Genomic DNA, 13193 nt, shown 5'->3' on the forward strand with positions numbered 1-13193 from the left:
CATGACTCTCACACACACACACACCACACACACCACACACACACACACCAACACACACACACACACCACACACACACACACACACACCACACACCACACACACACACACACACACACACACACACGATTCAGTTACTAAACAAAACTGCCTTACAGCCATTTACATGACACTCAACAGCACTTGTTCTCACCATAATTTGTATCTTATAATTGTAGAGTTATTCTTAGCACTTGCAGAACATTGTTAGATTTGTAAACTAGAGAGATGAGTCATGAAAGTTTTTTTTTGGAACATATGCTCAATGAATATCTAAAGGAAATACACTGTGTCTACATGAACTTACCATTAAAGAAATTTCTCATAAGTATCCAGGGTAATTGCCTTGGTTGGACAAACCATAAACCATTGGTCAATGATCTCTGCAGACTGCTGTCCCCCATTTAACCTCAGTGCCATTTCTGCTTGTAATGTTGACTTAAGTGCACCACAAACTCAGATGTTGATGCCACTGCTAAGTCTCTATACTTCATTCACTGATTTTGCACATACTTTGACTGATATACTGATGACACCTAAAACAACTATATAATGTATGTCATTATCCAAAGGAGGCATCCAAATATTAGCCAAACCAGAACAAGATAACTAAAATTATTGCGGAGACAAACCTTGTCTTCAATTGTCAATTTACCTGTAATTTCAAAACCTACTTCAGGGATTAGGGCACTACAGGAGAGAATCCTAGATAACAGCAGAGCATCACCTCTGTGTGAGGGGATTCCTAATTGGTTTGGAGAAACTGGAGTTTGAAAAAGAAACATCCAAAACTGCATCTTACTTGTCACGTCACATGCTTATCGTCATGGAAAATGTTAGTTAGCAGAGCATTTGTCTCTTCCGTTATGCCTTAAAATAAACACGGTGGTTTGACCAAGAAAAGTTTTTCTTGGCTAGCGATAGTGATGATAGTGGATACACATGTAGTAAGTCAGGGCAAGCATGATTACCTCACTGCCAACTTCGTCTTCTTTCTCAATTCTTGCTCAGAGTGCACCAAAGTCATATCTTTTTACTCACTCTGTAATTTGGTCAAGTTTGCTTTGTTACTCACCAAGAAAGACATATTTCTCTCATTGCGATTATGATTAAGTTATGGAGTAAATTCAGGTTCCTGCTAATAAGAAATTTAGTGGGTGTATTTATTCATTTTCCTCATCTGTTTGCCCCTTTTTTCTTCTGTAACCTTTTGTAAGGTAATCATAATAATTGTTATTATGACAGTTGTTCAAAAGGAAAATGTTTTCTGTGACTGAAACTTTGTCCTATAAACACAGCAAACCTTCGCCTTTTTAAACAAGATCAGCCAGACAATTATAATTTTGAACTAACATGTTATCAAGTATTCTAATTCAGAAATCCCTGTTACATTTGAAAAACAGACGCAGACAGGAGAGTGGACAGCAGACAAGCAAACAGTTGTTGTTTACAGAACATATAGTATCTGGAGGCGCTGCACACAGACATCCGCTCTGACCCTTTGCAGGCATGAGCGGATGACAAAAATGTATATCACATGGGATCACATGGATAATCTGAGCTCAGGATCACATGGTGCACCTTGTGAAAACAGTGTTAAAAGAGTTACTGAGCATGCCATAGCATAAGGTAGACCGCAGTGTAGTGGGTCCAAAGTGGACTGATGTTTCTCCTGTGAAGACTCTCTTCTGTGAGTGCAATGCCAATCACCACCTCTTCATTGTGTATTTTTAGTAAAACCTACAGTTGCAAGAACATACAGTACCATGATCAGAAATCAAGTGTCAATATTATTAATATTTTATGCAGCTGAAATGACTGAAAGACCGTTAATTTTGATTTGTTTTAATTATTTCAGTAATTTTTCATTCTTTTTGATTGAAATGGACTAAATTAATAATTTGGTTGAATTGAGGAAACTAACTAAGGATAAACCAAATATGAAAAAATAATGGTTAGTTGCAGTTCCTAATATTCTAGGACTAAAAACTATAGTAAACTGGAACATATCGAGCATAAAGCACTGGTTTATTTCAACATGTATTCAAACAGCATCTAAATGACAGCTAGCCCATGATAGAACTTAATTGAAATGAGTCTTGAACACAACTCATTTTAGTCGTCAGATTACAACCCTGGCAACTGCTACCAAGAAACAAAATACCATGGATCAGATTTCTACAAACAGCGTAGAAGGGCCACAGATACATTTTTACACCTTTTCACTCAACTTAAAAAACATACAACATCATCTTCAACCTAATACAAGGCTGAAAGCCTTTTTCAAACAGTTACATAAATGAGAGAAAGCTTATCTCATAAAATGTTTATAGAGATGTTTTTTTGTCACTCCGTTTAACTTCTAAACATTAGTTATGCCGTCGCGATGTTTATCTGAATATGCAGAGTTGTTGTTTGGCTAGCGCAATTTTTTGCTTCTTATCTGGTTGAGTTGACACAAGCATGCCTTACCTCTATGTCAAACTTGGTCAATGTCTGCTTTCCATTGAAGAATTCTTGTACGGCTCCACCAAAGTCTCTGGCTGCCTCGTTAGAGAAGAAGCTGTGTTTATACACCGGCCCTGTGCACGTCACACGAAACTTGATTAGTTTGTGCCCCGGCGTGTGCTGCTACTATCTGAGTTCCTGTGTTACAGTCTCCCCGCATGTGGTCTGTCCCTGCCCTGTCTGGCCCTTCAGCAGCTTGGACACTGCCTGAGTAGCTCTTGCTGCTCAGTGGTTCAGCACGGTTACAATCACCGGGATCTCGCAGTTTGGGCTTTGATTTAGCGACATTTCCTCCTCTCCGGTGGCCTTTCTTCTTTTTTAGGAGTGCCATTTAGTTTCCAGACTCTAGGGCATTAGCGTCCATGGGAGTTTGGAGGCGAGCTGCTGCAACCTCCATTAATGTTTCGTCCTGCTACACAAACAAAAAGTGTACTTTCCCCCTGACAATAAGTAATGTTTTTATATCAGCCTACAACAGAATAAAGCTGGCTATGCGTTACTTTGATTCCTTGAACTCGGTAATGAGTGATTATTCCTCACCACAAAACAACAGTGTTGTCCACACAGACTTCAGAAGAGTTGAACCTACAAGTGGGACAAATATAAGAATAGGGAGACAGATAGATGTGAGATGGAGATTTTCTGGTGCATTTATATGCTGATAGTTTCAGGTATATCACCATTGGCCTCCACAAAGTACATGTGGCTTCTTTGTTATAATGCATATATGGACATGAGCAAACCTGAGCGAACTGAGGCCCCGCCGCTTGAGTCTTACCTGTGTAATAGCTTGTCTCAGTGGTTATTGTGAAAGAATACACGACACGACTTTCGCCTAATTCTTGCATTCAACCCCAATTTTCTCCTTGATTCTCCTGCGCAGTGATGTTCAAAACCCTAGTGGGCACGGTTGCTCCAATGTGACAGTATGATGTCCCCCACTGGTTGGCATCAATTTCTCAGTGGAGGCTACGTTTCAGGGCCCTCTTTCTGCAGCTCCATCTCCCTGGGAGGACATTTGCGTTACCCAAGTTTTTGGTTCTGGTCCCGTGATATTGATGATAGATCGAGAACGAGATTATTACACATGGCGTGACCTATGATATATTTGGCGAAGGTGGCAGCTGGAGTACTCGATAGTGTACTCGAGTGTGGTGTAACCAATGTTGTAAACTCCACTACAATGCGATAGAGAAGGTGATTGCTTAGGAAGTTCAAGATAAGAATGACTGGAAAGACGAACAAGAGTGGGAATGAGAGAGAAGAGACGAAGATATTGTAGAGGCGCATGCATTAATTAATGCTTGTTAAATGTCTGTCTTGCCGTTGAAATTAGACAAGAGCATTTGATCGGCACAAATTCATGTCTTTCCATGTTATCCAAATAGATGTAAGCTACCGCCAAGTAAACTGATTACTTAAGATTCACGTGTAGCACAGCTTAGTTTAGAGCTGTTAGCCAAGTGGAAAATTTTTTTAGGAGGAGTGTACATGCGAGCTATGACTTTTGTCTAAAATGCCAGAGCAAAACACCAAACCCAACCTTCCACCACCAAAATATAACAGCCTCAACTACCTTAACACGTCTGTATCTACAATTTTTTGCGCTTCCATTCCACAATCATAATTCAGCTGATAAAGAGAGAATTGCTAAGCAATTTCATGGTTCTGGTCGCATTAAGTAGCCTGTTGTGACAAAAGCCGACAACTCATCTATCGCGCGTAATGGCAATCTTATAGGCCCCATTTTGGAATTTCATATTTTGAACCACACCTTTTCTGCGTAGTTGATGTCCATCCACGATGCCCTTGTATCTGATTAGGTATACACTGACCCTCCGCTTTCTTTCTGTCTTGTAGTGTAATCTCAAAAAAAAAACAAATAGAACAGAACCAGCGAGATGATTTCTGGTAGAACATATCAAGAGAAACCAAATACCTCTAAGTGGAATATGTATTGTGAGCGCATGCAGGGTGGGCAGGCTATGGGGCATGACACGAGTGCAGTGGGGACTGGCTTCGTTGTGACATCACACACAGTGTCTACTCAGAAAGCTTCGTGTGACGCTTCAAGTTCTTTTAAGTAACCACGAGCGTGAATATAAAACGATGGCTTTAATGGGTTATCGGACATATTTACATCTGTAGAAGGAGCGTGAAGCGTAGCTACGTTTATAGATAAGCGTTTCACAATACATGTATAAGACGCCTCTAGGCCCCACCTGTAAATCTATAATTAAAATGAATATTGATGTGTGATTGAGTGCTCTCTTGTATAATAGCATATGGGACCCTCAATTAATCCGCGTAAGCTAAGCAACATGACTTTTGCTGAGCCTCTCTGCGATAAGCCCTGCGCATGTAACATCTGCGTATCAATAATCTATCTCCATAGTGATTTATATACAACGTTCTGCAATCAGATAAGATGTGAGGTATACCGTATGGTTAGCTTTTCACAATAAGTGAGTTCCAAAAAATACTCATATTCTCACAGCTGTTTCATATCGCACGTAGTAGACGAGATCAACAGATAATTCGAGATATCCTACTATAACCCTCGCTCGTGGTCCATACGGCAACTAAACCATAATCGAAACACATTTAATCGCCTAAACAAATGTGCAAGAAAATGCGATCTATCATCCTTGTTAAGTATACTTCTAATATTGAATCTAGGAAGACGATCAAACGCAATCTTGCATTCGCATACAACATAAGTTGATTTGACGAGCTCCCAAAACAGATAAAAGCCAAGTGGTCAAGTAGCGTCCAATTTGTGTATGGCATAAAGAAGTTTACAAGTTTTATATAAACTCTGCTTGGTAGAATGGAGTATATTGTGAAAGTCTCTAAAGATGTCGGCTATTGTGAGTTATCCAATAGCCATGACTATATTTATCCTTTTATCAGACCATACGTAACCTTATATTTTATCAACTAAATTGCAGTAATTCTACGTAGAGCAAACGTACATTATTCTATTGCATGAACATGTACTAGAACAGTGAAAAACCTAAACACTTGAAAACACTCAATGGCTTGTGTGTGTGTAGAGTAGGAATCCTCACTACTTAAAAACATCACAAAGCGTGTCAGTCGCCAAACATTGGATGGATTTAATTATAGCATAAGATTCCCACTCATGCTCTAATAAGCTACGATGGTTAAGACACTCCCCTTTTTCACATGTGAATACAAGCCAAGCTAATTCCTTGTTAATTTTTCTACTACCAGCACATACATTTTAATACCTAGATTTGTCACACATGAATGCGTCCGCCAACATACCATGCACCACTGTCAAGGTAGTTAGGGCCTGTCGTAGAGACTAAAGTCCTACTTGCGTTAGAGGGATGTCAGTTGCTCATTTTCTAAGTTTTATAAAATGGCAGGGGAAATTATTTTTAAACAATGGAACACCCTAAATACTCCATAACCCATCATTTTTCCTTGGACCGTTCAAGTTTGACATTAACATCAGGTTATACATTAACCTGGTTTGTCAGATTACTTCCCAGCGCAGACAGCAGCAATGCCACTGTCTTGCTCCCTCACCTTGGTTTTTCCAAGGGCAGATGTTCCCTCTCAATAAATTAGAAACGTGTAATAAATCAGAAGATTATTGCGAGAGTCCCAGAAAACGGGTTTGAAAACCAAAAATTATAAACACTCTTATATGTGTTTTACGTATCTTCGAAACAATATTCCTCAAGTGCAAGAGTGCGATAAGTGTCTCGGACCTATAAACTGCTTATTACCTTGCAGTCTGTCTCTCCCTCCGCTGTTTTTCGTGCGTGAATTTGTTGTCTTGCATTGCAAACTGAAGGAAAGTAAAACTCACTCAATCAACTTCGCGTCCGATTGTGGTGATATTATGTTTTTGACCTTCTGATAAACCCATATAAAAATTTCAAACCTAATTTCAACTTGAAACCCACACGCAGATGGGGTTATTTTTGTTACATGAGACTGAGAACTCTCAGTGAATCTTCTCGCATCATGTACACCAATGCTCAGGATTACACAGTGATAGAATATCAAGTAGGCGGTAACTAACGAGACAGTCTGGCCGATATGAGTTGCACTTGTCCACCATTAGCATGCTTGCTGGGCGTCTCTCTGCTTAAAACATCTCCTCAATAACTCACTCTGTCACTGCTGGGTGGAGAGTGTGCGACTTTGACATAAAGTACCAGCATATGGGATGTAATTCGTTTGTATGCGTTCATAGTCAATGCAAACCTGGACTGAGAGGTTGAGGTACGCGACTCGGCTATCAAGCATCACAACATGCCATGGAAATAGATGCTTTCCGTTCGGTGCCCAGTATACCCATACACGACAGCTTGATGCCTTGACAGCAATCTTCCACATATGAAATATCAAGCCAGGCAGAGAGATGCAGACTGCTTGTCTGCACCAAGATGCATATATATATAGGTTTTACAAAATTAGTCGGCGCCACCTGGAATGTCTCACCCTACATTCTTACCACAGCAAGCACTATGTGTTTAGGAATTGATGTCCCACATACCTTTTAATGCGTTCATACCACGTGTACATGTAATTCATTTTGTGGTTTTTGCCATATATAAGTTGACTACTCGTCAAACTCAACATATTATCAATTAAGTTACACCATTGATGGACCCAATTATAATTTGCAGTTACTGTGTGATTTTTCTATACTCCACGGCGTTTATGTCTAAGTCTACAGTCACCAGGTTTTGTCAGCTTCTACATCTATTTTGATGGAATATTTTATTCTTAATTAAATGAAGACACATTATCCTGTGTTACTACATATTTACTATGTAGGATTCTTTTGGATAACTTTACGTTTTGAAGCGACATTTGACTAAAATTTTACTAGGATGCATGAAGGGGATTTCAGAAAGGGGGAAAGTTTTATGTACTGGGTCTGGTACTGTGCTCTTGATAGTGTATAATGAAAATAGTGTAATCGATAAGAACAGATGACGAGTCGATAGCTGAGACGCTTTTTCAGTTCAAAAGAGAGTAGTGAATGTGCTAGATGATATTCATTACATACTAAGAGACTAACACTGAATATATTGCATACTCCTATGCACAGCTCTGAATTCATACAGCCATTGACCATTTGCGTAAATTCCAACTATGAGCATTTGCATTATTAGTAAAGTGACTCATAACGGTGAAAATTTATGTCATGGCTTCACATATGGGTATAAATTTAACCCATTTTTTGAGTTGTGGTGTTATGTGTGATGAACCATAACACAATCTTTAAGCGTACTCCATGTAGTTGTTTTATTGACATAACTGTAATTAAATGTACCACACTTTTAATAGAACTATTATTAACTTACTATGGAATATTCAGTGGAAAGTGTGCTGCAATTGTTTTTCTCTTATTTCAACGGCAACGCGTAATAATTTGCCACAACCTAGTCCTCTTAAAAAAATCACCTTCAGTTAATATTGGTCTGACAATACCAAACAAAAAGTATGCTGTTGGGCTATCTGTTGTATATAAGCAGCTAAGCCTAAAATTTTAGGCCTATATCCCCAGTGTTGCTCATGCCGTAGGAGCTCTGTGCCCTAGTTTTCCCCTCCGTCCGATGTGGGTGTGTATGCAGACTTCTGGCATCTTCCTTCTCAGAATGGGGATACTCCCTCGTCTGCCCCTAACTCCTTTTTTAATGTTGCTGTGATACCAAGATCAGTTACTTGTTTTTTCGCATTGACCCACCCAAACATGGAAACGACCGCCATGAACCTCAGGCTTCTTCAGAGGTCACAGAGTTACTAATTCACCACATACAACATCCGGCTAACTGTACTACAAAGTTCCACATAAATAGTCATGTTTACAATCAAGCGAGTTGGGTTGCGTAATGACTATTAAAGTCCACCCAGTAGTCATGCCATGCATGACCGGCAGCCTAGACTGCAAACTAAATAGGTGGTATTAGGTGCCCTGCTCCACAAAATGTTTTATAAGCATATTAACTCATTTTATTCATGTCAACATCTAGTATCCACCAGTTCTGCTATTCCTCTCCTAACAAGCCTCAACGTGTTCTTTACCTGTGCTGAAACCAACTCATTGTAGCAGCCATGAAAATGTTTAAATGAGTGCTGCTCTAACTCTTTGCTCTCTTAAAAACTAAATACTGAACATGACTCTCACACACACACACACACACACACACACACACACACACACACACACACACACACACACACACACACACACACACACACACACACACACGATTCAGTTACTAAACAAAACTGCCTTACAGCCATTTACATGACACTCAACAGCACTTGTTCTCACCATAATTTGTATCTTATAATTGTAGAGTTATTCTTAGCACTGCAGAACATTGTTATGATTTGTAAACTGAGAAGATGAGTCATGAAAGTTTTTTTTGGAACATATGCTCAATGAATATCTAAAGGAAATACACTGTGTCTACATGAACTTACCATTAAAGAAATTTCTCATAAGTATCCAAGGTAATTGCCTTGGTTGGACAAACCATAAACCATTGGTCAATGATCTCTGCAGACTGCTGTCCCCTATTTAACCTCAGTGCCATTTCTGCTTGTAATGTTGACTTAAGTGCACCACAAACCTCAGATGTGATGCCACTGCTAAGTCTCTATACTTCATTCACTGATTTTGCACATACTTTGACTGATATACTGATGACACCTAAAACAACTATATAATGTATGTCATTATCCAAGGAGGCATCCAAATATTAGCCAAACCAGAACAAGATAACTAAATTTAATGCGGAGACAAACCTTGTCTTCAATTGTCAATTTACCTGTAATTTTCAATACCTACTTCAGGGATTAGGGCACTACAGGAGAGAATCCTAGATAACATGCAGAGCATCAACTCTGTGTGAGGGGATTCCTAATTGGTTTGGAGAAACTGGAGTTTGAAAAAAGAAACATCCAAAACTGCATCTTACTTGTCACGTCACATGCTTATCGTCATGGAAAATGTTAGTTAGCAGAGCATTTGTCTCTTCCGTTATGCCTTAAAATAAACACGGTGGTTTGACCAAGAAAAGTTTTTCTTGGCTAGCGATAGTGATGATAGTGGATACACATGTAGTAAGTCAGGGCAAGCATGATTACCTCACTGCCAACTTCGTCTTCTTTCTCAATTCTTGCTCAGAGTGCACCAAAGTCATATCTTTTTACTCACTCTGTAATTTGGTCAAGTTTGCTTTGTTACTACCAAGAAAGACATATTTCTCTCATGGATTATGATTAAGTTATGGAGTAAAATTCAGGTTCCTGTTAATAAGAATTTAGTGGGTGTATGTCTCATTTCCTCATCTGTTTGCCCCTTTTTTCTTCTGTAACCTTTGTAAGGTAATCATAATAATTGTTATTATGACAGTTGTTCAAAGGTGAAAATGTTTTCTGTGACTGAAACTTTGTCCTATAAACACAGCAACCTTCGCCTTTTTAAACAAGATCAGCCAGACAATTATAATTTTGAACTAACATGTTATTCAAGTATTCTAATTCAGAAATCCCTGTTACATTTGAAAACAGACGCAGACAGGAGAGTGGACAGCAGACAAGCACACAGTTCTGTTGTTTACAGAACATATAGTATCTGGAGGCGCTGCACACAGACATCCGCTCTGACCTTTGCAGGCATGAGCGGATGACAAAATGTATATCACATGGATCACATGGATAATCTGAGCTCAGGATCACATGGTGCACCTGGTGAAAACAGTGTTAAAAGAGTTACCTGAGCATGCCATAGCATAAGGTAGACCGCAGTGTAGTGGGTCCAAAGTGACTGATGTTTCTCCTGTGAAGACTCTCTTCTGTGAGTGCAATGCCAATCACCACCTCTTCATTGTGTATGTTTAGTAAAACCTACAGTGCAGAAACATACAGTACATGATCAGAAATCAAGTGTCAATATTATTAATATTTTATGCAGCTGAAATGACTGAAAGACAATTAATTTTGATTTGTTTTAATTATTTCAGTCATTTTTCATTCTTTTTGATTGAATGGACTAAATTAATAATTGGTTAATTGAGAAACTAACTAGAGGATAAACCAATAATGAAAATAATGGTTAGTTGCAGTCCTAATATTCTAGACTATAAACTATAGTAAACTGGAACATACGAGCATAAAGCACTGGTTATTTCAACATGTATTCAAACAGGCATCTAAATGACAGCTAGCCCATGATAGGAACTATAATTGAAATGAGTCTTGAACACAAACTATGTTTTAGTCGTCAGATTACACACCTGGCAACTGCTACCAAGCAACAAAATACCATGACAGATTTCTACAAAGCGTAGAAGGCCACAGATCATCATTTTTACACCTTTTCACTTCAACTTAAAAAACATACACATCATCTTCAACCTTTAATACAAGGCTGAAGCCTTTTTCAACATGTTACATAATGAGAACAGCTTATCTTCATAAAATGTTATAGAGCATGTTTTTTTGTCACTCCTTAACTCTAAACATTAGGTTATGCCGTGCGAGTTTATCTGAATATGCAGAGTGTTTTTTGGCTAGCGCAATGTTATTTGCTTCTTATCTGTTGAGTCTGAACAAGCATGCCTACCTCTATGTCAAACTTGGTCATGTCTGCTTTCCATTGGAAGAATTCTTGTACGGCTCCACCAAAGTCTCTGGCTGCCTCGTTAGAGGAAAAGCTGTGTTTATCACCGGCCCTGTTGCACGTCACACGAAACTTGATTAGTTTGGCCCCGGGTGCTGCCTCATCTGAGTCCTGTGTACAGGTCTCCCCGCCATGTGTGTCCTCTGCCCCTGTCTGGCCTTCAGCAGCTGACACTGCCTGAGGTAGCTCTTGCTGCTCAGTGTCAGCCACGGTTACATCACCGGTCTCGCAGTTGGGCTTTGATTTAGCGACATTTCCTCCTCTCCGGTGGCCTTTCTTCTTTTTTAGAGTGCCATTTAGTTTCCAGACCTCTAGGGCATTAGTCCATGGGAGTTTGGAGGCGAGCTGCTGCAACTCCATTAATGTTTCGTCCTGTACAAAAGAAAGTGTTACTTCCCTGACAATAATAATGTATTTTATATCAGCTACAACAGAATAAAGCTGGCTGTGCGTTACCTTTGATTCCTTGAACTGGTAATGGTGATATTCCTCAACCACAACAAACAGGTTGTCCACAGACTTCAGAAGATGAACCTACAAGTGGGAAAATATAAGAATAGGGAGACAGATAGATGTGAGATGGAGATTTTCTGTGCATTTATATGCTTGATAGTTTCAGTATATCACCATTGGCCTCCACAAAGTAATGTCTTCTTTGGTTATAATGCAATATGACAGTGAGCAAAACCTGAGGGAACTGGGCCTCCGCCGGCTTTGAGTCTTACCTGGAATAGCTTGTCAGTGGTTATTGGAAAGAATACACGACCACGATCTTTGCTAATTCTTGCATCAACCCCAATTTTCTCCTTGATCTCCTCTGCAGCAGTGTGTTCAAACCCAGTGGGCACGGTTGCTCCAATGGTGACAGTGATGATGTCCCCACTGGTGGCATCAATCTCAGTGGAGGCTGTTTCAGGGCCCTCTTCTGCAGCTCCATCTCCCTGGGAGGACATGCTGTACAGTGGTCTGTCCCTCAATAGACAAAGCTATAACTGAGTAATGCGAGTGGCAGCTGGTGCAGAGCTCAGTGTATTACATGTAACACCTGGAGGGAGAGAGGGAGAGGGAGAGGGAGAGAGAGAGAGAGAGAGAGAGAGGCTGCATATTATTTACTGTCAATACAATATTCAGGCATAGAATTTACTAGCAAGGAAAGAACATCACAAAATACTACTGGGAACTATCATGTTGTCATACGTTAGCACGAAACACAGTTGATTTGAACACTGCGAATAAACACCTATTCTGTTATTGATGAGTAAGTAATATTACCAGGCAACTTAGCTGGCTAACGTTAGCTTTACGGAGCTAAAAAGTTAGTTACGAATAAAAAGCAAGCTAACGTTGATACAGCATTTACATGAAACCACTGCCACATAATGATGTGTGTTTGTGTAATGAGCCCACCGGTTGAACTGCAGACGCTGATAACAGTTTTAAAAGAGTCTATTGGTCCTAGTTTGCTAACTGGAGTCAGACCAACCCGTCAAACACGAGGCGTCACACGTTGTTTCCGCTCAGCTGCGACAACACCGACACTTCCGGTCGACATCCTTTAGAATAAAAGCATCAGCTCCACAGATTTGTTCTGGCAAACTAAAAGGGTTTTGCACAAGAGTTACAAGTATAAATTTTTGTATGAGTATTGTAATGTTGTGTTTTATCAAACTGCTTACATTTTTCAAGTAATGAACACACTGAAAAACTTTGGGCAAGTTATTATTCCACCATTAAAGCACTGTAAGACTGAAAGCAATAATTATTTTCTATCAATAGGTCTGACAATTATTTCCTCTAATAATCTATGGATTGCTCAGTTTATAAAATGTCGGAATATATTTTAAATGCCCATCATTATTCCTTGGAGTTCAAGGTACATAGTTTTATTTTTCAAAAATATTCACATCGGAGAAACTGTTACTGGTGAATTTTTTTTCTGGCATTTTTGCTTAAAAATTATGAACC

The 13193-nt window shown here is 39.5% G+C and overlaps 1 protein-coding gene across 1 annotated transcript in view; it reads right to left on the reverse strand.

Moving 5' to 3' along the window:
• thumpd3 (THUMP domain containing 3) overlaps window positions 1-12735 on the reverse strand; it is a 19189-nt gene extending 6454 nt beyond the window's left edge. The window contains exons 1-5 of the mRNA XM_022745670.1: window positions 12636-12735; window positions 11954-12273; window positions 11685-11762; window positions 11172-11600; window positions 10323-10453 (exon numbers count right to left, since the gene is read on the reverse strand). Of these exons, the coding sequence (XP_022601391.1) occupies window positions 10323-10453; window positions 11172-11600; window positions 11685-11762; window positions 11954-12181 (866 nt within the window). The 5' untranslated portion in view covers window positions 12182-12273; window positions 12636-12735. The remainder of the gene's footprint in view (window positions 1-10322; window positions 10454-11171; window positions 11601-11684; window positions 11763-11953; window positions 12274-12635) is intronic.
• Window positions 12736-13193: the final 458 nt, after the last annotated feature.

The sequence above is a fragment of the Seriola dumerili genome, unplaced genomic scaffold (genome assembly GCF_002260705.1).
Source record: "Seriola dumerili isolate Sdu_G_001 unplaced genomic scaffold, Sdu_1.0 BDQW01000089.1, whole genome shotgun sequence".
Classification (NCBI taxonomy): Eukaryota; Metazoa; Chordata; class Actinopteri; order Carangiformes; family Carangidae; genus Seriola; species Seriola dumerili.